This window comes from Pseudorasbora parva, chromosome 14, assembly GCF_024679245.1.
Source record: "Pseudorasbora parva isolate DD20220531a chromosome 14, ASM2467924v1, whole genome shotgun sequence".
Classification (NCBI taxonomy): domain Eukaryota; kingdom Metazoa; phylum Chordata; class Actinopteri; order Cypriniformes; family Gobionidae; genus Pseudorasbora; species Pseudorasbora parva.
In genome coordinates this window covers 19776863-19804332 of record NC_090185.1, presented here as the reverse complement: position 1 = coordinate 19804332, position 27470 = coordinate 19776863, and the positions used below count along the sequence as shown (strand labels likewise).

The following is a 27470-nucleotide window of genomic DNA, read 5'->3' as shown; positions in this document are numbered from 1 at the left end:
ATATTATAATTATTGTTAAAACATCTTTATTTAATAAAACCATGATATGAAAATAAATATGATATGCTTTGTTGTTTCTAAATTGGTCTTCTTCGTCTTCTTCTTCTTCTTCTTCTTCTTCTTGTGCAACTAATTCACATTATTAATAAGCACATACACTGTAAAAAAAGGCAAATTTTTAACTTTTGCAGTACAATCTACTTGGATGTTTAAGTTATTTCAACTTAAATTATGTTAAACTGAGGATAACTTCGGCTTCAAAAATAAGTTTCAACAGGAAATTCGGTTTATTTGCACATATTGCAGCTGTACACTTCATCTTATCTGTCCCCATCGGAGCGTCACTACGGAAAGGGGGCGGGGCGTACAAAAGTTTGCGAAGCCCAAAAGTGAGTGACAGTTCATCCATCCTCCGCTTTAACAGAGCAATGGGGCATCAGGCAGGATCCGCGTGGAATTACCACATGCAAACTTTAATGGAATAACAATGAATTTAAAATACATATTCCAACCCACACAAGGACTCTCAGTCTGTTACATTTCATTATTATTATTTTTTAAAATAAGACCTTTTTTAGTGCGCCATGTAGTGTGAATGCGCCCATATGCCGCCGATTATACTACTTAAACTACTTTAATATGTGGCCAGAAGTGGATCGAGGACTTTAGAAGATGATCTTAAGGAGGCTGTTTCATGCACTGCCTGCCTTCGCTCTGACCCTGTTCCTCCTGGTTTTGCTGGATTTGCAGCTGCGCACCCGGAGTGACCAAAAACCCACTGCGCCTTTTGCACACGAAAGAACAGCATCTATATCAAGGACAGTGGCTGTAAACCAACACGAGGATGTTGTTAATGAAAAACAGAAGGAGAAACGTCAGGAATGGAGGGAGATGAAGCCACAGCCATCTTTAGAGCTCACTGACATCTTCATCGCAGTGAAAACCACCGGCCGGTTCCACAAGACCCGCCTTGCTCTCCTTCTGGAGACCTGGATCTCCAGGACTAAAGACCACGTGAGTGTTCCTTGACTACGAGCTATTACAGGCTCAGAAATATATATGAATATTGCGTATAAGAAACCCCATACTGATCGAGCAGTGTTGTACCCCTCAATGTTTCTGATTGTCCACTGGTCATTTGATGTCTTAATCATGATTCGAGATACAAACTCACACAGAAATGCTGAGGATGATGTCACAGGACGTCTGGGAGACGTGTGCACATCCTGTGGCATCATCAGCTAGAGGTTGCGTGCAAACGTCCCGGGGAAAGCGCAGGTGCAAAACCTCAAAAACTTGCATGGTGCCAAAATGTGACAGTTATGAGCAAGTGGCACTGTATGGCATTTCCCAACCCACCTTTTTCTACTCGTTTGCAAAACAGTGATTAAAGCCATTTTTTCACAAGCAGGGATGAGCCAGTTTTATTAACGTTGGCACCATGCCGCAAAAGATTAGCCGACGAATGGGTGCATGATTCTATTAAAACGCAGCGATCTGCCCCATTTCCTGTTCCGTCCGCCCTGTGCTCGTTTATAGACTGAGCACTTCCTCTATGTTCTCTGAGTAGCCTTGTCACGAAGGCTAGAGATGGACTTTTAGGTCCTCTTTTTTTTTGCCACAAGAAGCAGAACTCACAGCTGTGACCTTTGAGAGATAAACCAATCACGATAACTTGACTGAAAGTCCATTTTAATAAAGCCAAGTTCAGTGCCTTTCACTGATTGTCTTGTAATATGATGGATTTGGTGTGACAGTGAATTTAAGACACGATACAACTCAAATTAGTTCGTGGGTTTACTGACGGGTTCTGGGTTGTAGATACTGAAAGCATCTCTGACTTGACAGATCTAAAAGGCCAGACCGAGTGTGTCTGTGTGTGGTTTACATCACGGCAGCTATGTGTGAATATCATCCGAGAGACCTGTGGCGTCATGGTCGCTTTTCACCACAAAGACTAGATGAAAAAGTGCAACATTATATTTCGCATGAGGAAAGTTTTATTAAAATGTTTTGCACAGGACAATTTTTTTGTTTAAACCATAGCATATTCTTTTTTATTGTAATAAAATAACCTCCACTCCCAAATAATCAATAACCACCAAGGTTTTTGTTGTTGTTTTTGTTGATGTTGCAGTTATTCTTAATATTTTTTGTTGTTGTGATTTTTAAATAATATACAGGCCAGTAATATATAAAGGATATTTTAAAATAGCAATACTAATACTTAAATACTTATAAAAAATAATAATACAATAATACAATTTATATTATATTAAATATAGTTAACTTATTCTTATATAATAATAATAAGATGAATAAGAACAATAAGAAGAAGAATTTGTATTGTAGCATTATAAATCACAAAATAGTAATAATAATAATTATAATAATAATAATTATAATAATGATATTAATAATTGTTATTATATGATTCATAATACAGATTTATATTAAATATATACTAAATATATTTTCTCATTAAAAATGTAAAATATTAAGACAACTTTCATATTCTATTAAATATAGTATTAACATATTTTATCATAATAATGATACTTTTATCATAATAATGATTTTTATTGTGGCATTAATAATAATAATAATAATAATAATAATAATAATAATAATAATAATACAAATAGTAATAATAATTACTATTGTGTGATTAATAATGTCACAATACAACAAATAATATTAATTTATTATACAGCCTTTATATTAAATCTAATATTCACTTATTTTATAACAACAACAATACAAAAATAACAATTATATAATAATAATAATAATAATAATAATAATAATAATAATAATGACACCAATAATATTCATAATTGTTATTATGTGATTAATAATAGATATTTTATATTAAAATAAATATATTATTTACTTTTAGATAATAATGATTGTGTGATTAATATAGTTACATATTATAATATATATTTTATTACCTAATATAATATTGTTTATATTGTTATTTATATTGTTTAAAAAATACATTATAATATAACTTTTATATTAAATGAAATATATTATTTACTTATTATTAATCATTTTAAATAATAATAATTCTTATTCATATTATTAATATGTGATTACTAATGTCACAATAAAATGATCTAATAGTATATAATGTATAATGGTGTATATGTAATGGTGTGTGTGTATATATATATATATATATATATATATATATATATATATATATATATATATATATATATATATATATATATATATATATTTTTTTTTTTTTTTTTGCTGACAAATAGTGGGCAAATAATTTTCATATTTCAGTAATATTCAGTAGTATATTACTGAAATATGACCCAAATATGAAATTTTTTTTTCCCACTATTTGTCAGCCACAAAGCTAAAAAATTCATGCTCCTGTTAAATTCAAATTCATATTTTGGGATATATTGGCTGGTATATAATCTGATTTCCCATCCAGTTCTGTTTCCTTGGACCTGGTTGACACTTAAATGAATGTTGCATGAGATAAAATGTTTATGAGTGAAGCTCTGGTCCTTTGTATTAATTCTGGGAAAGTGAGACATAATTATTGGTCATTACTTGTAGGCCTACTTGGCAAAAAGTAAAATTTGACAGAGTCAAACTGACATTGAAAAAGTCTTAAACGCCCCCCTTAATAGACACCCATTTAAACCGTAAATTATTAGATTTGACTGTGGCCTGCTGTAACATGACATTAAGAAGCAGAACAAAGCCAGACTGACGTACTAACACACACACACACACACACACACACACACACACACACACACACACACACACACACACACACACACACACACACACACACACACACACACACACACACACACACACACACACACACGAACACCTATGAACTTGTGGTTTGGCAGGCGCTAACAACGAGCAGTACTTTTGGAAGATGTTAGTGATTGGACTTGCCGAGCGTTATCTCTGAGTGGCCTGTCAAAATGAATTCCCAACGTGCAACTCAGGATGTAACACTTTCAAAGGAGCAGCCGTCACTCTAAATATAAGATGACAAGTGCGAAATAGCGGTGCTGCTGATCCAAATACTTGTACGATCAAAGAGAACGTGTGCAAAACGCTCAGGGCTCAAATGACTCTTGTACGGCATACTAATTCACTTTTGTGTTGAAGAAATGGCTCTTAAACATTTATTCTGAAAGTCTGAAGCTGGAAGGGTTTGACGCTGAGGTTTTTTTTTGGCCCTCAAACAGGACAATTTCAACAAAAAAAATCCCTGCTTCTGCTTTCTTGGTCCTGTTTTGAATATGAGAAAATGAGGAGGAAGTGTCTTCATCTCAAGTTGGAAGATTCAGCTTTTCCTTTCCCTCTGAGGCCATTTGCACAACACCATTTTCAACCAAAAATGGGAAACTTTTTACTTGTTTTGGACTTTCGTTTACGACTACAGCGTTTTGGGATCATGAAAACAAACTTTTGAATATTGTCTCTGTGTAAACAACAAAAACGCGGACTTGTGAAAACTGTGATGTCATGTGCATGTGTATTACCATAGACTTAAAAAAAACGGACGTAGTGTCCGTGACGTCACACATAGGATTCTGAAGAGCAATTTTGAAGCATAAATTAGGGTCGAGCTGGCCTTTGGTGGGAGGCGGGACGTGGGCGGAGCTGAGGTGATGTGAGGCAACCTCTCCCAGTTTCTGTTGAAGCCAATACGGAAGTAACTTAAACTGCAATTCCTCGACTGGCCACTAGGGACAGGCTCCAGAAGGGAGCAGAATCTCATTGAGCACCATATTAAAATGCCCAACTTTACAGCAGAAAAAAACATGTTTACAGCCTGGTAAAAATTGTGGTTTTGCTCTATATGGCTAATTTTGCATGAGAACTGTGAGTTTACATTATATAAAGCCTTAAAGTTTTGCGTAATTTAGGGCGTGGTTACTTTGAGTGACAGTTGAATAGCCATTTATCCGCTGTCTGTTAGTCATCGCGTCACCTCAGCTCCGCCCACATCCCGCCGCTTTGCCCATTTTCTGTCCGGGAGTGACATGACGCGTTGCCAAGATGCCAATGGCCAGCTCGTCTCTACTCTTCAAAAATGCTCTTCAGAATCCTATGGGTGACGTCACGGACACTAGATCCATATTTTTTACAGTCTATGCCCACCGTCAACTGACAAATACTATCCACCTGTCACTCAAAGTGGCCACGCCCTTAATTACGCAAAACTTAAAGGCTTTATATAATGTAAACGAATGAGTTATATAAAAAAAATCACCCCCTCACAGTTGTCATGAAGGGCAAAATTAGCCGTATAGACCAAAACCATAATTTGTACCAGGTTGTAAACATGTTTTTTTTTCTGCTGTAAAGTTGGGCATTTTAACATGAGACTCAATGAGATTCTGCTCCCTTCTGGAGCCTGTCCGTAGTGACCACCGAATACGCAATGGATTGTTCTGTTTTTAGCACATCGTTGTTGTGTAAATGTACCTTCTTCTACATGAAGACTAATTTTGAATATACATTTTATTAAAAAAAATGAGGATAGTATTAGGAAAGTAAAACCAGCTAACAAAAATGTAATTTTCATTTTGGGATGAACTATCTCTTTTAAAGACCAGAATGAATGGTTTACCAATGTTACTGTTACGTTCGTTCATAACTTTGACCGAACCTTGCCACAACGTTAGCTGAAGTTCTAAGAAAAAACCTTGGAAAGCCTCTGTTATAGCTGGCTGTTTCCAGTCGATTGAGTATATGTTTTATATAAGAATTGACAATAATGTAAAATGTGTACCTTGAATGCAATGTAAGTCGCTTTGGATAAAAGCGTCTGCCAAATGCATAAATGTAAATGTAAATATGTCCCAATGTTTGATGCTTACAGTTAGGGCATTGTTCAATTTCGTTTTCGAGTTCCATCAGCAGGTTTTTAAGCACAGGATGTTGTTTGTGTGTGTCAGTTTTCATAAGTGTGTGTGCTTATGTTTGTGTGTGTGCCCTTTGCCTCCGTGCCAATAAGCAAGAGGAAGTGACAGCCGCAGACTGCGTTTTGAAACAATGACAGAACGGAAGTCTATCTGACAGAGGAAGTCTTAAGCTGAGGAAACAGGAACAAAGTGTGAAACAACAACTCGGGCACTTTTAACAAATGCCAGGAAAACAAAAGAAAACACCGGACATCCAAGCAAAGGCGTTATTTTAGTAAAAAAGCATTGTTAGATTTTGTTATTGAGCACTTTTACAGACTAATATGTTTTTTTCCAGTGACAAACTGTAAGTGGGGCGTTGACATTATAAGCAAATACTTTTTGGATGGCATTGGCTTCCTATAAGTGGATCCGTTTATATTGTCCATCACATTATGAGCCCACTGAACTTTCTTAAATTTGTTAGTGGACCTCACTGAAGAGCAAAATGACATTCAGCTCCCCCTCTCTGGACGTCAAGTCCCCATGAAATCAAAATGGAAGTTTTTTGGCTTTTAGTGTAAATGCTAGTCTTAATGTTAAACAATGACAAAATTCACATTTAAAAGATTTAAGGATTTAAAACATACAGTCTCTCACTTCTGCCAATATGGATCAATAATTTTTGATGACATCACTGCACTTCTCATCAGATTTTCTGTCCAATCAAATGCTCTCAATTTGAAGCGTCCCGCCCCCTAAATAGACGCTGAAGCTATGGCTAAAATCGGACACTTTACTATTTACTATTTTCTACATGGTGAATGGCACATTAGTGCACTATATAGGGGATAGGGATAGATTCAGGCAGTGTAAACATGCTTTCCATTGGGGCGAATGGAGTCAGATTTCACGCGAACATCCGTAGTGTGCACAAAGTCTGCTCCGGTCCAAGAGACACAATAGCACAGAGTGGATTATATTCGAGTCGGCAAAGACCACAAAACATATCAGATCCTTTGAATTCTGCACAGAATGCTATCGTTTAAAGAGATATGGAGGAGAAGCGGTTAGAGATTAGGAGGAAAATGCGGCTTTATCGACCTCAACAGCTCTGGCTGAGCTGTGATATAAACTAAACGCTATTAGCTGTTTTAGCAGCTCCATATGTCCCGCCCCATGTGTCTTCCTGTTTCAGTGGAAATTACGCCAGCACATTGAATAATGCTACACATTTCAAGGCATTTCAGTGGGTCCACCAGAATCTAATGGGTGGAGGGATAGAATTAGGGTGTGGATAGATCTTTTATGCCCAAATTACATTCAGATAGGGGTAGCTGGACTTCACGTTCCACCCATGGCTCTGCACTAAGCATCCTCTCTAAATTTGCGTCCTTTCCCCCCTCCATCTGTGCCTATTTATTTCCCTCTCAAGTTTGGAAGACAAAATGTACGCGCCTCCTCCACGAGTTTCACTTCATTATCCCACTAATGGGCAGTTGTGCTGCCGTTTCACTCTTTGTGTATCTCCAGACGGTGCTTTACGAGCCGCTGTCATCAGCCGTCTCACTTTAGCCGAAATGAGAGCTAAAGATCCACGCTTATGATTTATGAAGGAGCTCGGGGTGTGAGTGGGCCGTTTCCCCTCGCTCTGGCCCATTGGCTTTGATGGCCGCGGCATTGATCTGCGCGTTCGATTATTCTGCCTGTGCTCAAGGACCACGGAGGGAGAGGCACGTAGACTTACGATCGGAGCCGTCCGGAGTGCCTAGACGTCGTAATGAAGCAAAACTTCCAAAGTGACACCTCCACTGTATCATGGGACGTAATAAAGATTGTGTGTGTGTGTCTGTGTGTGTGTGAGTGAGTGAGTGAGTCAAAACAGAAGACTATAGCCATGGCTAACCACAGATAGGATGTGCCTTGGTCTAGCAGGAAATGGCTCCTAAATCTGCTCCTCTCACTCGGTTGAGAGACTTTTGTTTTATCATTTCGGCTCTGTGGTTACATATGATGCTGGAAAGGTTCATTAATATTATTTATATATTAGTACTGTCAAACCGATATTTATATATTAGTACTGTCAAACCGATTAATTGCGATTAATTGAATAAAATTTTAGTATATATATATATATATATATATATATATATATATATATATATATATATATATATTTATTTACAAACTTTCATGTTAAATGTGATTAATCGTGATTAATCTGCTAAATGCATAAATGTAAATATCTACATATTAAAAGTCAAGTTTTTAATTTGTTTAATAATAATTATATTATTAAGTTAATAGTATAATAATACATTTTAATGCAGAATATAAAAATATAAATATTTTAAATTGTGAAAAATAATTAAATAGATAAAAATGTATATTTTAAAACTAAGTTTAATAATAGTTTTTTTTTTTTTTTGAATAATATTACACATTTTTGTAATTATTTCTAATTGGAAATATTCCTTGTCGTGTAACATTTAGTAAGCACTATCTAGAGAACACACACACACACACACACACACACACACACACACACACACACACACACACAAACACACACACACACACACACACACACACACACACACACACACACACACACACACACACACACACACACACACACACACACACACACACACACACACACACACAAACATAATATGTTTATATATTTTTAAAGAAATTAATACTTTTATTCGGGGGGGTTGTATTAAATTTAGCGTATTAAATTTACGAAATTTACAAACGGGGGGTTGTATTAAATTAGATGTATATTCATCAAAGAATCCTTAAAAAAAAGTATCACAGTTTTCACAAACATTTTAAACAGCAGTTTTGATCAAATAAATGCTAAAACAATATTACCGTCCTCAAACCATTAAACGCTAGTGTATGCCCACATATATAAAGTCACATTGAATATTTATAATATTGATTAGTCGGTTTGATTATGCACCATTTCAGAATTAATATGGTTAGCCACTTTAATCTGTGTTTATTTTTACTTTTACAGACGTATATCTTCACAGACAGTCCAGATGAAGATGTTTCCTCTGAAGGTAAATCATCTTTGTTCTTTAGGATTGTTCTGAACTTCTGAATCTTTGCTCTTCATTCATTGTGTGTTCCTGTGCTCAAAGGATTTAATGTTGTCGTCACTGACTGCCCGCCGGAGCACAGTCATCAAGCTTTATCCTGCAAGATGGCTGCTGAGTACCACTACTTCATGGCCTCTGACAAAAAGTGAGTTGGATAATGATGTAATAATGTTATAATCTATCTATCTATCTATCTATCTATCTATCTATCTATCTATCTATCTATCTATCTATCTATCTATCTATCTATCTATCTATCTATCTATCTATCTATCTATCTATCTATCTATCTATCTATCTATCTATCTATCTATCTATCTATCTATCTATCTATCTATCTATCCATCCATCCATCCATCCATCCATCCATCCATCCATCCATCCATCCATCCATCCATCCATCTGAATAAAAAAATTATGTACTTGGTTCTTGGTAGCATTTTATTTTACAGTCCTGTTTGTGTTTACATAATATATATGTGTGTGTTACAGTGTATAATTAAATACACACACATACACTACATGTATATATGTAAGAATTATTTGCATATATATATATATATATATATATATTGATCAGGTATACGTGAATAGTGACGTGAATAAGACAGCAAGTGAACATTTCATACTTTAAAGTTGATTTGTTAGGAGCAGGACAAACAGGCAAGCATAAGGGTTTGCGTGAGTTTGACAAGGGCCAAATTGTGATGGTTAGAGGACTGCAGCTCTTGTAGGTCTCAAAATTGGCCGAAGGAAGGAACAGTGGTGATTCGGTGGGGAGCGAAGGCTGGCCTGTGTGGTCTGATCAAACAGATGAGCTACTGTAGCTCAATTTGCTCAAGAAGTTAATGCTGGTTCTGATAGAAAGGTGTAAGAATACACAGTGCATCACAGTTTGTTGTGTATGGGGCTGCATAGCCGCAGACCAGTCAGAGTGCCCATGCTGACCCCTGTCCACCGGTGAAAGCGCCAGTGGGCACGTGAGCATCAGAACTGGACCACAGAGCAATGGAAGAAGGTGGCCTGGTCTGATGAATAATTTTCTTTTACATCACGTGGATGGTCGGGTGCGTCGCTTACCCGGGGAACACATGGCACCAGGATGCACTATGGGAAGAAGGCAAGCTGGTGGAGGCAGTGTGATGCTTTGGAATTCCCTGGTGGATGTGGCCTCTTTTAGCAGGATAATACGCCCTACCACAAACCAAAAATTGTTCAGAAATGGTTTGAGGAGCAGAACAATGAGTTTGAGGTGTTGACTTGGCCTCCAAATTCCCCAGATCTCAATCCAATTGAGCATCTGTGGGATGTGCCGAACAAACAAGTCAGATTCATGGAGGCCCCACCTCACAAATTACAGGACATAAAAGATCTGCTGCTAGCTGCTAGCATACCTTCAGGGGTCAAGTAGAGTCCATCCCTCAATGGGTCAAGGCTGTTTTAGTAGCAAAAGGGCGACCAACACAATATTAGGACATAATATTATGCCTGATCAGTATATATATATATATATATATATATATATATATATATATATATATATATATATATATATATGGGGCGTCAGACTGGGGGGGTAAAGGGTACCGAGTACCCAGGGGCCCTTAGAAGTCAGTTTTCTATATATACATATACATGCACTAACATTTGTATAGAATTTATGTACAAATGGCTTATTTTGTTTACATTTTATGTGTTTTTATGATAAAAATGCAATACCCCACCCATTGCTATCACTATGGCATTTGGTAAGGGGGCCCAGCAAGATGGTTTGTACCCAGGGCCCAAAATTTGGTGCTACGCCGCTGTATATATATATATATATATATATATATATATATATATATATATATATATATATATATATATTTATATATATATATATATATATATATATATATATATATATATATATATATATATTACTGAACTATTATATATATATATATATATAAAAAGTTATATGAATTTTATATAACTTTTAAAGCCCTTTTTTTTTGCCATAGGTGGTTGTGTCATGTTGATGATGATAACTACCTGAACCCTGGAGCTCTTCTTTCTCTCCTGACGGCCTTCCCAGACGACAGCGATATTTATGTGGGCAAGCCAAGCCTGGATCGACCAATGAGAGCGCAGGAGCTGCTGGAAGGGAATAAGACAGTCAGTATCCCATTATTATTTTTTTTTTTAAACTGAATTTATTGTTCAACTGATAATAATAATATTAATAATAATAATAATAATAATAATAACAATAATAATAATAATAATAATAATAATAATAATAATAATAATAATAATAATAATAATATATAAGCTCTAATCACTGATTATCCCTGCAAGGGATTTTTCTTTTGGTAACGACTTTAAATAAATAAATATAGTTTCAGACATGACCAAATACATTAAATAAATAAATAAATAAAAAAATACCTTCAGGAATCGATCAGTGATTAGAGCTTTATTGCTTATTGATCTGGACAATTCTGTCTGCTCCTATAGCCAGAGAGAAAAACTGTCAATACTATTGGAGGAGTTGATCCAATCATGTATAATGTGTAAAGCTAGTCATTTTGAGTGTGTGTGTGTGTGTGTGTGTGTGTGTGTGTGTGTGTGTTTAGCCATGCTGACTTTGGACCTGCTTCTTCTTCTGTGTGTGTGTGTGTGTGTGTGTGTGTGTGTGTGTGTGTGTGTGTGTGTGTGTGTGTGTGTGTGTGTGTGTGTGTGTGTGTGTGTGTGTGTGTGTTTGTGGTCCTGCTAGCTAAACCCTATGTTACGGGGACAAATATCCCCACAAAGATATTTATTGGTCCCCATGAGGAAAACAGCTTATAAATCATACTAAGTGATGTTTTCTGTGATGGGTAGGGTTGGGGTAGGTGATAGAATATACCATGTGTACAGTATAAAAATCATTATGTCTATGGAATGTCCAAATAAAACATAAAAAATTTGTGTGAGGTCTACAGGAACATACAAGCCATTCAGTTCAGGTTTCATCTCTCTCTCTTACTATTTCTCTGCTCTACTGATCTCTTGGGCCACAGAGGCACCTGGGTAATAAAAATGAGAACTGTCTTTTCATTACTGTCACCACTCTACCAGATGAAAGACAAAATGAAAACAAATAGCTATACCTGACATAACCGCGTATTAGTTATACCTATATAGTCTGTTGTCCTTTAGATCAGCCTCTCATCTTTTGAAACAACATGTGTTTAATGTATTCTTTTTAATTGTGGGGTTACCTTATACAAATCCATTTTGTTTCCTTTGCTTTGTTCCTCAACATCTTCCTCTATATAACACTCAGTTGGATAGTCAAAGCCCCATTAAATTTAAACCGCTTTTTTGTTCTGGTGAACGCAACCTGGACCGTCCCATTTGTCTCTCCGTGTGTCCTCTGCGTTGTTTATGTCCACATTAATACGTCTGGCTGGACAGGCCACAACTCCCTACAGGGGAGGGATACGGCTGAAAGGAGGAGAGGACAGAAATGGACTGTAGAGAACCTTGAGGGTAACGACCACACGGAGGATTGAAGGGAGGGATAAACGGATGGGGGGATGAGTAGATGGATACAGTCAGATTTATGCCCCTGTCGCTTATGATGCTCCACAGGACACTGTGTGGAAAACAAAAAACGGCTCAGAATTTCATGAAAGCCAAGAAATGAGAGCAGATATGCACTGAGAGCTTACAGAGCATGATACATTCATGGTTTGAAGAGGTGATACTTTGCATTTACAAGGAGTTTAGCCACAAAATTGGTGAACCATCTGAATAAATATAAACATTTTAGATGCTTGGCGGTATAGCAAACAGGATTTTGAAATTAAAATTTGAATTAGAGGAATGGATCATTTATATGGGAATTTAAAATAAATGCATTTCAGGCAACAGTTGTTTTCTAATTGGCTTGAAAATATGATTCTTCATATGATTTGCAAATTTGACTCTTTTTGTATTTCTTTTTGGGCCGCTAGATTTGATCCATTCTCACTGCCAGCGAAATACCGTAATATGTGCGCTTTCACACACAACCTGTAACGGTCCCGGATCGAGTTGACACGTGACATCCCGATGTGACGTATAATGGCGAGCGATCTCCGCTTCAGCGCGGATAAGTAAGGATCGCCATGGTCTCAACTTGTGTCCAGTTTGCGCACGTTTCTGCTTGTTTAATTTCAGTTTCTTTTGTATACAAACACTCTCTGCGTTTAAAACACCGACTAGCTCTTCTGGCACTGCAGGGTTATATTATTGAAAAAACAAGCTCTAGGAGTCGCGCGATAACTACGTACACGTTGCGGCATTAGTTTTGGCTTTTGTTCACACAGTGCTCGTCCCGGGTCGAACCCCGCAATGTTACTAGGTCCCCGACCCGGGTTCAGTTTGGTAATCAATTCCGGGACGTGTTTGCTTTCACACAGAAGGCGACCCGGCAATGTTCCGGCAATATTGCAGGTCCGACGTGCAGTGTGAAAGGGGCTATATTGACACCAGTAGGTGGCGGCAAACTACCGTCTTCATGAGTGAGTCAATCGTTTATTCTAAAGATTCGTTTAAAAGCACAGACTCGTTCAGGGATTAAAGGGTTAGTTCACTTCAAAATGAAAATGTCCTGATATTTTATTTACCTCCATCCAAGATGTTCATGTCTGTCTTTCTTCTGTCGAAAAGAATTTACGTTTTTTGAGGAAAACATTTCAGGATTTTTCTCCACATCATTCACTTCAATGGCAAGCAAAATGTTGAAGGTCCACATCAATGCAGTTTCAAAAGGGCTTCAGAGGCTCTACGCGATCCCAGACGAGGAATAGGGTCTTATCTAGCGAAACGATCTGTCCTTTAAAATTCTTTTAAAAAAATATATATTCTTTTTTAACCTAAATTGGTCATCTTGCGCTGCTCTGAGGTGCACCCCAGATTACGTAATCACATCGGAAAGGTCATGCTAGACAAAGGCGGAAGTACCGCAAAGCGCACATGCGAAGACTAATAAAAACATCCTTTAGCAAAAAAAAAAAAAGGTAAAACAATGATGTTGGAGGATTTTGAAATTGAAGATGGAGTGTTTTTTGGTAAAGGGCGTTTTTATTAGTCCTCGCACATTCGCTTGGGGTGGTACTTCCGCCTATGTCTAGTGTGACCTTTCCAATGTGATTGCGCAATCTGTGGCATGTCGCAGAGCAGCGCAAGATAAGCAGTTTAGGTTATTTTTTGAAAATGACCAATTGTTTTGCTAAATAAGACCATATTCCTCGCGCTGAGCCTCTGAAGCCCTTCAAAACCCTTTGAAATGGCATTTATTTGGACCTTCAACATTTTGGTTGCCATTGAATTCTATTATGTGAAGAAAAATCCTGGAATGTTTTCCTCAAAAAACTTATTTTCTTTTCGACTGAAGAAAGAAAGACACCTTGGATGAGGTGGGGATGAGTAAAATATCACAAAATATTCATTTTGAAGCGAACTAAACCTTTAATCAAGCAGTTGTATTCATGAGTGAGTCATTGAATCTTTAACTCGAGCAATTCGTTCAAAATCAGCAGTCCAAGATGAGGAATCGCCTGTGTCCGAAAAACGCATACTCTTTTGAGTTGGTACTTATTTTGAATAAGTATAGTATATATATATATATATATATATATATATATATATATATATATATATATATATATATATATATATATATATATATATATATATATATATATATATATTGATCTACAAGTGATTGACATTCTGCACACTTGTTCAAGATTTTTTTTAAGGAAAGTGAGGTTCATTTGCAAGTTGCTTTAATAACTTCTCTTGTTCATCTCTTCCATCTCTTGTTGCTTAAATTCCTGCTTTAGGCGAGGCTTACTCACAACCTCAGCGAGTCTCCACATGTGCTGCTGTAAACTATCGCACACTGACCGCTTGTATCACTAGAGCTTCAGAGCGCCCATAAATTACCCCTCACATCAATGTTCTAGGATTGATTCTTAAATTCTAATGAACTGTAGTATTAATTCTTCATATAATATATATATATTTGGAGCCACTGCATGACTTCCACTCTTTAGGCTGATTTAGTTGACTTTTTTCTCTGTTCTGTTTCAGAGGGACGTCCGTTTCTGGTTTGCTACAGGAGGGGCTGGTTTCTGTCTGAGCAGGAAGCTGGCAGAGAAGATGGCACCCTGGGCAAGGTGAGGCCCTGATTCAGCTTGTGTGTGTGTGTATGGCTTTGATTATGAAGTCATTTCATGGAAATTTTAGTGCCACCTTGCTATAGGAAATAAAAGTCACCACAAGTGTGTAAGTGCCTTCTTCCAGACAGCAACAGAACATACACAACTGTTCAAAGTTAATACTTTTATTAAGCAAAGACATATTAAATGAATCAAAGGTGACATTAAAGACATTTACAACGTTACAAATGATTCCTAGGTTAAATTTAGCCATGGTGAACATAAGAGATTATTTCAAACTCATTTATTAGCGGCCCTATACTTTTGAACTGTATGGTGAATATATTATGCATATAGAATATGTTGTCTTCATTTGCAGTGGTCCCAGGTTTGAGCAGACCTCTGCAGTTATCATGTTACCTGATGACTGTACAGTGGGCTTCATAGTCGAGAGGCGACTGGGCATCTCAATGGTCCATAGCAACATGTTTCACTCTCATCTGGAAAACCTTCTTCTTCTTGCCCCCAGTGATATCCCCAAACAAGTGAGATTACTGTCATTTCCACCTGATGTTTAGTGGTAGCTATTAGCATTGCTTATATTTAGGTATTAAAGTATTGCTAAAGAAATGAATGATAGTTCATTAAGTTTCAGTTGAGAAGAAATTAACAGAACTGCTAACAATCTATCAGGCAAAAATTCATACATTAGCATACTTTAGCAATGCAAAAAAGTAGTCCCATTTTCTTCAGAACACGTCAGAACACATTTTCTTCAGAACATTTATTTTTTATAGTTTGCTTCAAAATTCAAAAAAGAAAAAAGAAAAAAGAGTAAACGGTGTATTATAGTTCTAAGAACTGGATGCTTATATTTTAGTTCAAAGAGCTGGATTATAATATTTACCTCAATTAATTGAATGGTAATATTATTCCTCAAAGATCTAGATGCAAATTTTTAATCAAAGAACTGGATGCTAATATTTTACCTCAAAGATCATGCAGGATTCTAATATTTTAGTTCAAAGAACTGAATATTTTACCTCAAAGATCGGGATGCTACTTTTACATTAAATAACTGAATGCTGATATTTTACCTCAAGGAACTGGATGCTAATTTGACATTGAAGAACCGGATTTTTATATTTTACCTCAAAGATCTGGATGCTAATATTTTAGTTCAAATACCTGGATGCTAATATATATTACCTCAAAGATCTGGCTGCTAATTTTACATTGAATAACTGAATGCTGATATTTACCTCAAATAACTGGATGCTAATTTTAAATTGAAGTTCAAGGAAGTGGATTCTAATATTTTACCTCCAAGAACTGGAAGCTAATATTTTACCTCAAATAAATGAATACAAATATTTTACCTCAAGGAATTCTGGATGCTAATAATTTAACTCAAAGAACTAGATGCTAATATTTTAGTTCAAATAACTGGATGCTAATATTTTACCTCAAAGGTCAGGCTGCTAATTTTACATTAAATAACTAAAGGCTGATATTTTACCTCAAATAACTGGATGCTATTTTTACATTGAAGAACTGGATGTTAATATTTTACCTCAAATAATTCTAGATGCTAACAATTAACCTCAAAGATCTGAATGCTAATATTGTAGTTCAAAGACCTCACTGGAAGCTAAAATTATACCTCAAATAAATGGATGCTAATATTTTACCTCAAAGATCTGGATGCTAATATTTTACCTCAAAGATCTGGATGCTAATATTTTACCTCAAAGATCTGGATGCTTATATTTTACCTCAAAGATCTGGATGCTAATATTTTACCTCAAAGAACTGGATGCTAATATTTTGACTCAATTAAAGAACTGAATGCTGATATTTTACCTCAAATATCTGAATGCTAATATTTTGCCTTAAATAACTGATGCTAATATTTTACAGTACCTCAAAGAACCGAATGCTAATGTTTAGCTTCAAAGAACTGGATTGTAACATCTTACTTTAAAGAACTGGATTTTAGCTGCCAAAACAGATAACATTGAACTGAAATGGTTAGTTAATCTCACTAGATGGGCGACACAATTCTAACTTTTTTTTGTTTATTTCTCCTCCTCTAACACTGAAGGTGACTCTAAGCTATGGATGGTTTGAGAATAAAATGAATAGTGTTGAACTAAAAGGAGTTTTTACCAAAGACGAAGATCCGTCCAGGTTAGTCATGCACACACCTTCACACATTCACCCACACGCAGGCCCTGGGGATACAGATTTGCTATTTATGACTAAAAGATGACAAATACTGCCAGTAACTACACTTTCCTTTGTTCTATCAACACAAATTATCAGACAAAATAACGTTAAAGTTATATATAGCCACTTTAACTGATGTAAAATTGTTATCCTTATACTAAAGTTCCTGAAATCTAATTTCATGCTAATATTTGTATGTTTATCTGTAAAATATGCTTACCACAATGAGTTTGGTATCTTCTCAATAATCTTTTTTTCCCCCATTAAATATCCAGACATTTTCTGTTATCATCCTAAATCCCTTCTTACACACTTCGTGAGCAGACATCTCTTACGGGCAGTTTAAAAGCACTTCCTTGTGCATCTTAATCAGCTTAATCTGAATACATTTGTCTTTATGTATCACCAAACTCTTCACAGGCTAAAAAGTTTTATGTTTTCCTCAAGATAACGGATACTGGTTTTTGAGACCTAAAGCTTGATTCCTGCATGAGATTTTGCAAACTTCTACAATAGCTTGAAGCCTGAAGCTAAACGAATCCGTTGCTTTCATCATTTATTATTCTATGATTACAAAAATGTGTCATAGAAATTGTTAAGGATGCGTTTAAGATGTTTTTAGCTAATGTTGCTCTGTTTTTGTCAGGTTCAGGACAGTCCATTGTCTTCTGTACCCAATGACAAGTTGGTGCCCTGCAACCCTCAACAATGCCCTGTCATGGAATCAACATGTTCTCCAATGATACAATAATCATGTATAGAATTTCAATGCATGAAGTTTCCTTACAAGACACGTGCTTTGTGTGCTTTGTAAGGGCAGAGGAGCCAACAAAGGAGCCAAAGTGTGTGTTCAAAGGAGGAAACCCTCAAAGTTTAACTGAGCCATTAGTGTTATTAAAATTGTAAATTGTAAGTGTAACTTCTGTCTACATGCCGCACATCTTGGTTAAGATTTGTTTTTGTTTTTAAAATGTATGCCATACTGTATATGTATATAAATCAAATTGTTTCAAAACAGGGTAATCAATTTGTTTTCCTTTCTATTATCAGTTGTATTCTTATATTTGCACTGTACACCTTTTAATTACTGTAATGTATTTGTACTGTATGATTTACATTAAGCACTTAAGTGGATATCTGCTAAATTATGTTTTGAAATACATTTTTATACAGTGTTTGTTAAATAAAAGTTATTTTCCTGTATAAAGATTATGAATTTTTTAAATTATTAGCAATACAGATGCACTGCCTCTTTAAGACAGGCCTTTGACAGACAGGGGGCACTGGCCCTTTAAGACAGCCAGCCAATCAAATGAATCAAGCGATCAAGTGGGAGGCAGCCTGTGTTTGGTACATCAAACAAACTAGCACAATTCCAGTTCAAAGACTTTCCCAACATTAGCATCTCCCCTGAGTGAGTTTGATCCATTTTGTTACGTCTGCTGGTTGCTGATTCCGATGTGAACTACTTATGTTAGAAGTCAAATCTTTTAAAATATTGACTTTGTTTAGCAAGGAGAACAACTGAGCAACTTTTGAGTGAACAACTTTTGAGTGCACTTTGATCACATGGATTGCAAAGACTGGTGTTTAAGAACCTTTTGAAATTTGATTTAATGTTACAGATTTATTTAATATTATTTATTTAACATTCCATCTGTCCATCCATTCATCATCAATCCATCCATCCATCCATCCATCCATCCATCCATCCATCCATCCATCCATCCATCCATCCATCCATCCACCCACACTTCAGTCCATCCATTTGTCCATCCACCAATCTGTCCGTCCATCCAACCATCCATGCATTCATCCATCTGTCCATCCATCCATCCCTTTGTTCATTCATCCACACATTCATCCATCATCCATCCATCCCTCCATCCATTTGTCCATTCCATCCATCCATTTATACATTCATCCATGCATTCAACCAACCAACCAACCAACCAACCATTTATCCATCCATGCATTCATCCATCTGTCCATTTATCCACACATCTGTCCATTCATCCATCATCCATCCATCCACCCTTTTTTATCCATCCATCCATCCATCCATCCATCCATCCATCCATCCATCCATCCATCCATCCATCCATCCATCCATCCATCCATTCAATGCAATCAGGCACGCATTAATTGTGTCCATACATTTGTCTAACTATCCATCCATCCACCCTTTTTCCATCCATCCATCCATCCATCCATCCATCCATCCATCCATCCATCCATCCATCCATCCATCCATCATTTAGCTGGTGGATTTCTTGTTGTCAATTGATATGAACAGTGGTCTAAAGTCTGAATTCACTAGAGCAAATACTTTTGAGCATTTTTTCTATTGTAATATTTATTCAATATTTAATTGCAAGTACATTTATCAGCTGCACAATTGCAGTAAAAGTACTACTAATTTTGTAACACAATATTAATACATAGCCCATTGAAAATTACGTTGTATAATGTAGGCTAATTGTCAGTATAAATGGTTTTGAACTGTTTAGCATGTTCAAGTCAGGTAGGTTTTAAAACTTCACCATTCTGTGGATGATCTTCTTTGTCCTTGAATAAAAGTTCAAATTACCTTTCTCCCTCAAAAAGTATTACTGTACACAGCAGTATAGCAATTTACGACCTACTTGCTTTGCAACACAAATTTGGAAAGTTTTCGTTCAACCCCATAAATCTTGAGGGCTACCTGTGGACATTCAGTAGACCAAATCAAGCCAGCCATAGAAGAGAATCCGCTATCTCATTTTCTGCCGTCTGCTCACCGCCTGATCTGTGTGGCCATAAAAGCAGCTGAAGATAATAAAAGTTCACGCACGCGCTCGCGCGCACACACATACACTCTTATTCGCCATGTAGTCGGACACAGGGAGGTCTATAACGGCACCACTCAAAGTTCAGCTTTTAGATTCCTTCCAAAAAATTATATTATTATAAAATACATTATATTCTTTGGGGGTCAGGTGGTGTAGTAAGGACATCTACCAGCAGGGGCGGATGTATCTATCTCCGCTAAACAGGTAATTCACCTAGTCTCCGAGTAAAACTTTTGAAAATATGTTGTTTACAACCCAAATAAACGGAAAGCAAATACAGCTTTTCAGAGACAGGCGTGTAAAGACATCCAGAAGCAGACAATTGCTCATTCAGAGTGGATCCAACAGGTTCAGGCGAGAAACCAGAGGTGACAGAGGAAAAGGATGAGGGTGATTGTGTAATTATACTCCACGGGTTCTCGCGCACCGTGTCTGTCAGTTTCTTTTCAGTTTAGCTATTCGGAATAAATGGCTCTCCGCTGACAGGCTTATATTTTGGCTGGTGCCGGATGGGTTCGATGGGTGCATCATTTTGATGTGTGTGTTGGTCAAACGAACGCCCTGGATTTAGATGTCGTTGTGTGTGTGTGTGTGTGTGTGTGTGTGTGTGTGTGTTGTGTTCACAAGCTGAAAGCTTGATAGCTGAATAGAGCGTTTCATAAATCTCACGAAAACTGCCAAAATGTGTCTTGGCCATATACTTGAGGTTTATAAAAGAAGTTATTTTGCATAAAGTGTTTACACATGATTGATTTACATTATTTACTCACCACCATCAAACCATACTAGGTATATATGACATTCTTCTTTCAGACAAATACAAAACAAAAGTCATGTTAACATATGTCCTGGCTCTTCCAAGCATTATAATGACAGCCTAAAATGTGTAGCCCATAAAAGTAGCTCCGGGTGGTTAATAAAGGCCTTCTGTAGTGAATAGCTGGGTTTGTATAAGAAAAATATCCATATTAAACACGTTATAAAGTAAAATATGTAGCTTCCGCCAGACCGCTATCCATATTCAACTTATGAAAAAAGCGCAACTAGTTGTTGGCTGTAGCGTTTACACAAAACCATCGATTCACTTGTGTAAGATCTTACCTTCATGCTGTAGAAATACAAACCGGAGGACAGAACACAGTGAGCGCAGCGCTGAAAGGTGGAAGGTCTAGGTGTGTTTGCTTTAAAAAGCCCATAGATCGCTTTCTGTGGGTATGTCATGCAATGTCACGGTTCACATGGACAAACTGTGTGGTGCTGCAACTCTTGCGAATCAATAGCCATCATGCCTTAAACCCCCGGCAACCCCCCCCTATAAGCCCATCAATAGGTAAATCAATAGGATCTCAATGAAGACAAGCCGTCACAGCAGGTGTCTCACTGAAAGTATTTTCTCCTTTTTCCGAGGGTCGGTTTGTGATGTAGTGTGGCCATCAATTGATGCTGATAATGGAGGGAGAGCAGAGAGCAGTCGAGTGGCCCTTATTCTGAGAGCAGGCTGCAGGTTCATCTCGATGGAACCGCCATCCTCTCAACGGCCCTCAGAAACCGAGAAACAGGCGCTGACTTCTAACCCGACCTTTCTATGCGAGTGTAAGATAATCCTCAGCTCATTGTATTCCTGTTAACAACCAGCAAATGTCAAAATTCTAAAGACTTTTAAAGTTCTTGCTATAAATCATATGAAATAAAATAAGTTTTTATATATATATATTTTTTAATAACATGATGTATTGCCTGCATATCTATTCAGTTCATAAATATTTAATTTTTATATTTTAAGCACTTTGAATGCCTTGAAAAGCGCTATATAAATCGAACAAATTATTATTTATTATTAATGTATATTTACATTTGGTAAATAATATTTCAGCTTAGGTTTTTAATGAATAAAAAAGAATATGGAAAAATGTTAGTGTCATACTTATAAAAATATAATTTTAAATGATGGTTTAATTTGTGTTTAGTTAATAATAAATCATATTTAGTGTTTTAATGGAATTTTTAATACATATATATGATGTTATACATATATTAAATAAAATGGGATATTATATTTAAAAAATGTATAAAAATAATATTTATTACAAATGTTTTTATTTAGGTTTAGCTTTTTAATTAAATATTAATTAATTAATATTTTATTATGAATATTATTTATAAATCAAATGAGTTATTTGATATTTATATTAAATAGTATATATATATATATATATATATATATATATATATATATATATATATATATATATATATATATATATATATATATATATATATATATATATATGTATGTATGTATTATACACATACACACACACATTATAATATAGGATTTTATAGGATTTTGTATAGGATTTTAATACAAAATACATTTAATTATAAATATTATTTATAAATTAATACGAAATAAAATGATTTATTTCACATTATTTGTAAAGAATTCATTGCATGTATTTTATTTCATTTATAAATATTACTTAATCATTTATTTAAAAAAACATAGTTTAATGGTCTGTGAATCTGTGAAGCAACAACACAAGAAAATGAACGTGAAGTTAAAATGATCATTTGTCTTGATGCCAAAACCATTAGATATGCACGCATGTAGACAATTCATAAAACTAATTTGGCATAAATTGTCATTAAATCTAATCGTCTATTTAAAATAAATTTCATAAATGAGGCCCGATAAATAAAAGGAGCGACAGCAGAGCGGCGTAAAACCTTGATAACGGGTTTCTCGAACTCATTTATGACCTTTTCCTGATTAAATAACACAGTTTATGGTGTTTACATGACCTTACTGTCTAATTATTGTCCAAAAACCTGGTCTGTGTAAAAGTGTAGCTGTGTATATAACCTTCCTTTGAGACTTTGAAGAGTGTTTTCCGAAGGAAAGCTTGCAGTGGGACCTTGTTCAACAAACATATTGCCTATATAAACCCATCCAAAGGCTTTTTATGCTCCTATAGAGCTCCTGTTCAATCTGATGGCCCTCTACAGAGAGTGCAGGACTGCCAATCACCTTCGCTTTGAAACACTTTCAGTTCCTTGCGATGTGACTGGGAAATGGGAGCAGAGGTGATTTCTTCAGCACTGACCCTCTAACTCTTGTTTCAATGAATTCGGGACCAACCGTGATGTAGAAGTCATCTTCAATCAGGAAATCTCAGCCAGTTCCTTGCCGCTGAAACAAAAAAAAACCTAGCAAATTCTTTAATGCACGTCACGCAAACACTTGTCTGTCAGAGGACATTTTCTTCTGTCTCTTCAGAGGACTCACAATGACTCAGTCCATGTCTGGCTGTTTATGTCTCTGTTCCCCTGAGTGAGGATTTGACCCTCACACCTTAACTTGTGTGTTACGGGCAGAAAGCATGGGTGACATAAAAAGGACATTTATTTACAAATTACATAATTTTTGTTAAATGTCCACATTTGTTTAGGATGGCCTCAAATATATATCTGCATATGACAGAGATGCACACGAGAAAGGTCATGAGCTTTTTTCTATTATGACATTTTTTCGAGTTCACGAGTTTTGGTAATATTTTATTTTAAGGTGACGTAGTTACACGTTATTGCATGTACTTACTACAGAAAATTATGCATAATTAAAGTATTAACCCTAAACCAGACTGTACCTCTAGTAAGTACTGTACATGTAGTTAATTAATATTACTCAGTACTTATTTGAGTAAGTACAGCCGTTTATATGATAGCTTGCAGACTAGTGAACTTTTAACACTATCAGGAATAAAGCAGGGTTTACAGATTTATGATTTTTATCTGTTTGGTAGTCTTAATGTGTCAGTGTATGACTAGTGACAACAAAAAACTTGCAAGAAAATGAGGCTGAGAGGGAAAGGAGGGAGGGAGATGGTTAAGGTGAGTTTCCTGAAAGCAGAATTCCCAGACAGATGGTGAGGGGGTGGAAGGGGACATCCCATCATCTGAAAACAAAACACTGTGAGTCACCGTCTGCAATACCTCTCCTAACCACCAGGGTGCAGCACATCATCAGTGAAAGTGTGATGATTACAATCAAATCCATGTATTTGTTAAAACTGAACAATATATTGATGGATTTCAGTTCCAGGAGAACCCGAAGAGGATCTGAGGTCCCTGCTTTCTTGCTAATGGACTGTGACACTAAAAGTAATGTGTTTACAGACCTGTCAGCATCATTTTGCTTAAGTGTCAGGAATCTGCTCTTTGCTTTCAGCCTTTTTCAAGAAAAGGCAACGGCTTGATTCAAAGGCACATTTGGGATGGCCGGTTAGCGCGCCGTGATTCCTCTAGTTGACAAAGCTTTTAACCTCGCTGACCGGGCTGACATAAAACATCAGTAAGAAATCTGACCCCAACACATTAAATCACCATCAGCACCTCGTTCCCCAGGTGTGACATCACCATATCTGTCAAAACACATGCCGATGGCTTGAGATGGATGGCCTTGCTTAGATGAGACACACTTAAAGTGACAAAACAGCCCATTTTACTGTTGAAATTAGACATATTTGAATGATTTCACCCTATAAAGACATGTTTTGTTAGCCTAGAACTCTCTACGCACCCTAGCGGCAGCAAATCTAATCTGCCCGCAAGTGTCGTCTAGTAACTCTCAATACCCTTCTGAGCTGTATTCCCCAAACTCTTGCCGGGCCAATCACATCGTGTATAGAGTCGGTGGGCGGGGCCATAATGACCACGGCCGAGTTGCGCTTGCGTGCTTCTAGTAAACACAGAAACTGGAGAACGGCGGTCTTTCGAATCAGCTTTGACCGCGACTCTGGAAGACTTGGAGTTAAGCTTTTCTCTGAGAAAAGAACAAAGAACGGAACTGAAGTCATTCTAAAAAAGGGAAGATGTGTTCTGAGTTTTGACGACCGTATACGGCGAATGTTTAATCTATCAATGAGCTCTGTTTCACCTCCGTTGCTCTGGTTGGTGTAGCGCTATCCTATCGTGTGCAGAGGGAGTTTGAAAGACAACCGTTTATCCCGCCCCTCAGATTGAGCCCTGTCTATGGTGAGTTTCCAGACCAGACATCTTGATGTGGGTCTGGCTTGTCAGGCTAATGTTTTGTTGTAATACTGTGTGCTGATGAATCGTGTACCGTAAGACCTGGAAAATTCATTTAGAAAGTAAAAAGGGTAAATTTAGATCACATTTTGACTTGTGAAGAAGAGATTGCTTTGTAGCTTAGGCTAACGCTAACAGCAAGAGTCTGAAGCAGATTGTTCAAAATGTGCTAAATTATTTATTTGCCATAGCATGTGGTTCAATCTTCAGGGGCTTAGCAGAACTGTTGCAATGTTTTCTCTCAGATTTGAGGTTTGTGGTAGTTTTTCAAACGTAGGCGCAAGCGTTTGTTAGCTTAGCACTAGCTCCCTGTTGGTCCTCCCTGTCACAGCTTGAGTCTGTCTCAATTAACAGATCATTTAAGTGTGAATGATAATTACACACTGCTCTCAAGCCAGCAACTAAGTCGGGATCTGCCCGGGGACATTTCCAGGCTCTTCTTTATGAACACTTGACACTTTCTGTTCACACAGTCTAGTGTTTAACTTTGCAATGTGTGAATGTGGTATAGGATAGAGTAGGATCACTGTGATGGAATAGCTGAATGAAATAGTTGAAAGAGGACATTCTAACCTTTATGTTACAAACCTGTGTGCTGGAGCACAGCAGAACTTTTGCAGTTTTTATGTAGGTATTTTCAACCCATGACAGTTACCATGGCTAGCAAGTTTCAAAAGGTAAAAAAAGCACCATAAATGTACCACAAAAGTAATCCTTGCTTTTTTGTGCACCTGTTTCAAGTCTTCTGAAGTCATTCGGCTTTGTGTGAGAAAAAAACTGGAATTTAATTAGAAATTGTTAAATATTGTTGTAAAGCTGTAAGGGATTTGAATGTTTGATCCATACAAATATTGATTCATCCATACTGGCAAATAAATACAAATACAAACGTAATCATTACGGACAATGTCAGTAAAGATTACAGCAAGGTTTTTTCCCAGTAAAAAGGTCTAAAATAAAATAAAAAACATACCTCAGTTAAAACTAATCCTGTGCAAATGGACTCACTGTAAATATTACGTAAATATTCCATAATGTTTAGTTTAAAAGTAGTTTTCCGTGTTTTTTCAGGCACTTGAAAAAGCATTCGGTTGCATTCTAGGCGGTCTGTGGCAAACCTGAGGTGTTTTCTGCTTACCAATTCAGATTTTTTTTTAAAAGAAAAGAAAATTGTCGAAAGCACTTTTCCGAGGCATGAAACTTTTTTTTAGCTTTAGGTAAATGCTTATTACCAATGGAATCCAATCAGAATTTAATGAACAATTTGTTCAACTGGACCGAACTGTTTTTTATATATAAATGCGTATGACATCAGGAAGAAATTTAATACACACGTGACAACACGGCGGTGACGGGCATGTGTAAATCGAGTTACCCCTCCCACTTTTGCTAGTTTTACTGAGATTTCTTATCCTGTGGGAATTGGCCATTAAAATTACAGACGTCCTGTGGTAAAATTACATTACTCCGTCTACCCTTGTAAAACTAATCCTTTCCGAAAAGGGCTTTTGGGGCTGTTTAAATGACACTGTTTCAACTAAAAACTGAAAACGTATGTGTTTTGGCCTTTTATTTATGCGACAATTGCGTTTTGGGGGCCTGAAAACGCAAACTTTTGAAAACGTGTTTCAAAGTGTACATTTTTATCTCCTCCGCATCTATAAGTCTCTTTTTACAAAATGATTGCTAACGCAAAAAACGCGAAGGAAAAACATTTCTGTTTTTAATATAGTGTTGTTGTGTAAACATACCTACATTATATGGTCTTTTCCTCACACATACATAGCTATAACTTCAGAAGACTTGGAATATAATGTGCAATAAAACATTTTCCCTTTTAACTATCATTGCACAAACACCAGCAGGTTTGGATTGTCATGAGGTTAAATAATGGCATTTCTTTGCTTTTACTTCATTTAATCTCACGGCAATTCGTACATATTTTACAAGGTGGCTAATTTGTATGAATTTGTTTGACCTCATTTGTACAAATTCATACATGTTTAGCTAAATCGTACGTATCTGACAAGTTGCCAAATTGGTATGAATTCGTGCAAATGACCTACCTTGAACCCCGCCCCTAAACCCACCCGTCACTGGGGTTTAGACAAAATGTACATATTC

At 36.4% G+C, this 27470-nt stretch overlaps 1 protein-coding gene across 1 annotated transcript; it reads left to right on the top strand.

The window, feature by feature from the left end:
- The first annotated feature begins 397 nt into the window (after positions 1–397).
- On the top strand, positions 398–18619 carry mfng (MFNG O-fucosylpeptide 3-beta-N-acetylglucosaminyltransferase). The gene is made up of 8 exons (XM_067415751.1): positions 398–1014; positions 8935–8980; positions 9062–9164; positions 11026–11179; positions 15131–15216; positions 15578–15743; positions 17303–17388; positions 18074–18619. The coding sequence occupies exons 1-8, from the start codon at positions 673–675 to the stop codon at positions 18168–18170; spliced, it is 1080 nt and encodes a 359-aa protein (XP_067271852.1). The 5' UTR covers positions 398–672; the 3' UTR covers positions 18171–18619.
- The last annotated feature ends 8851 nt before the right edge of the window (positions 18620–27470 follow it).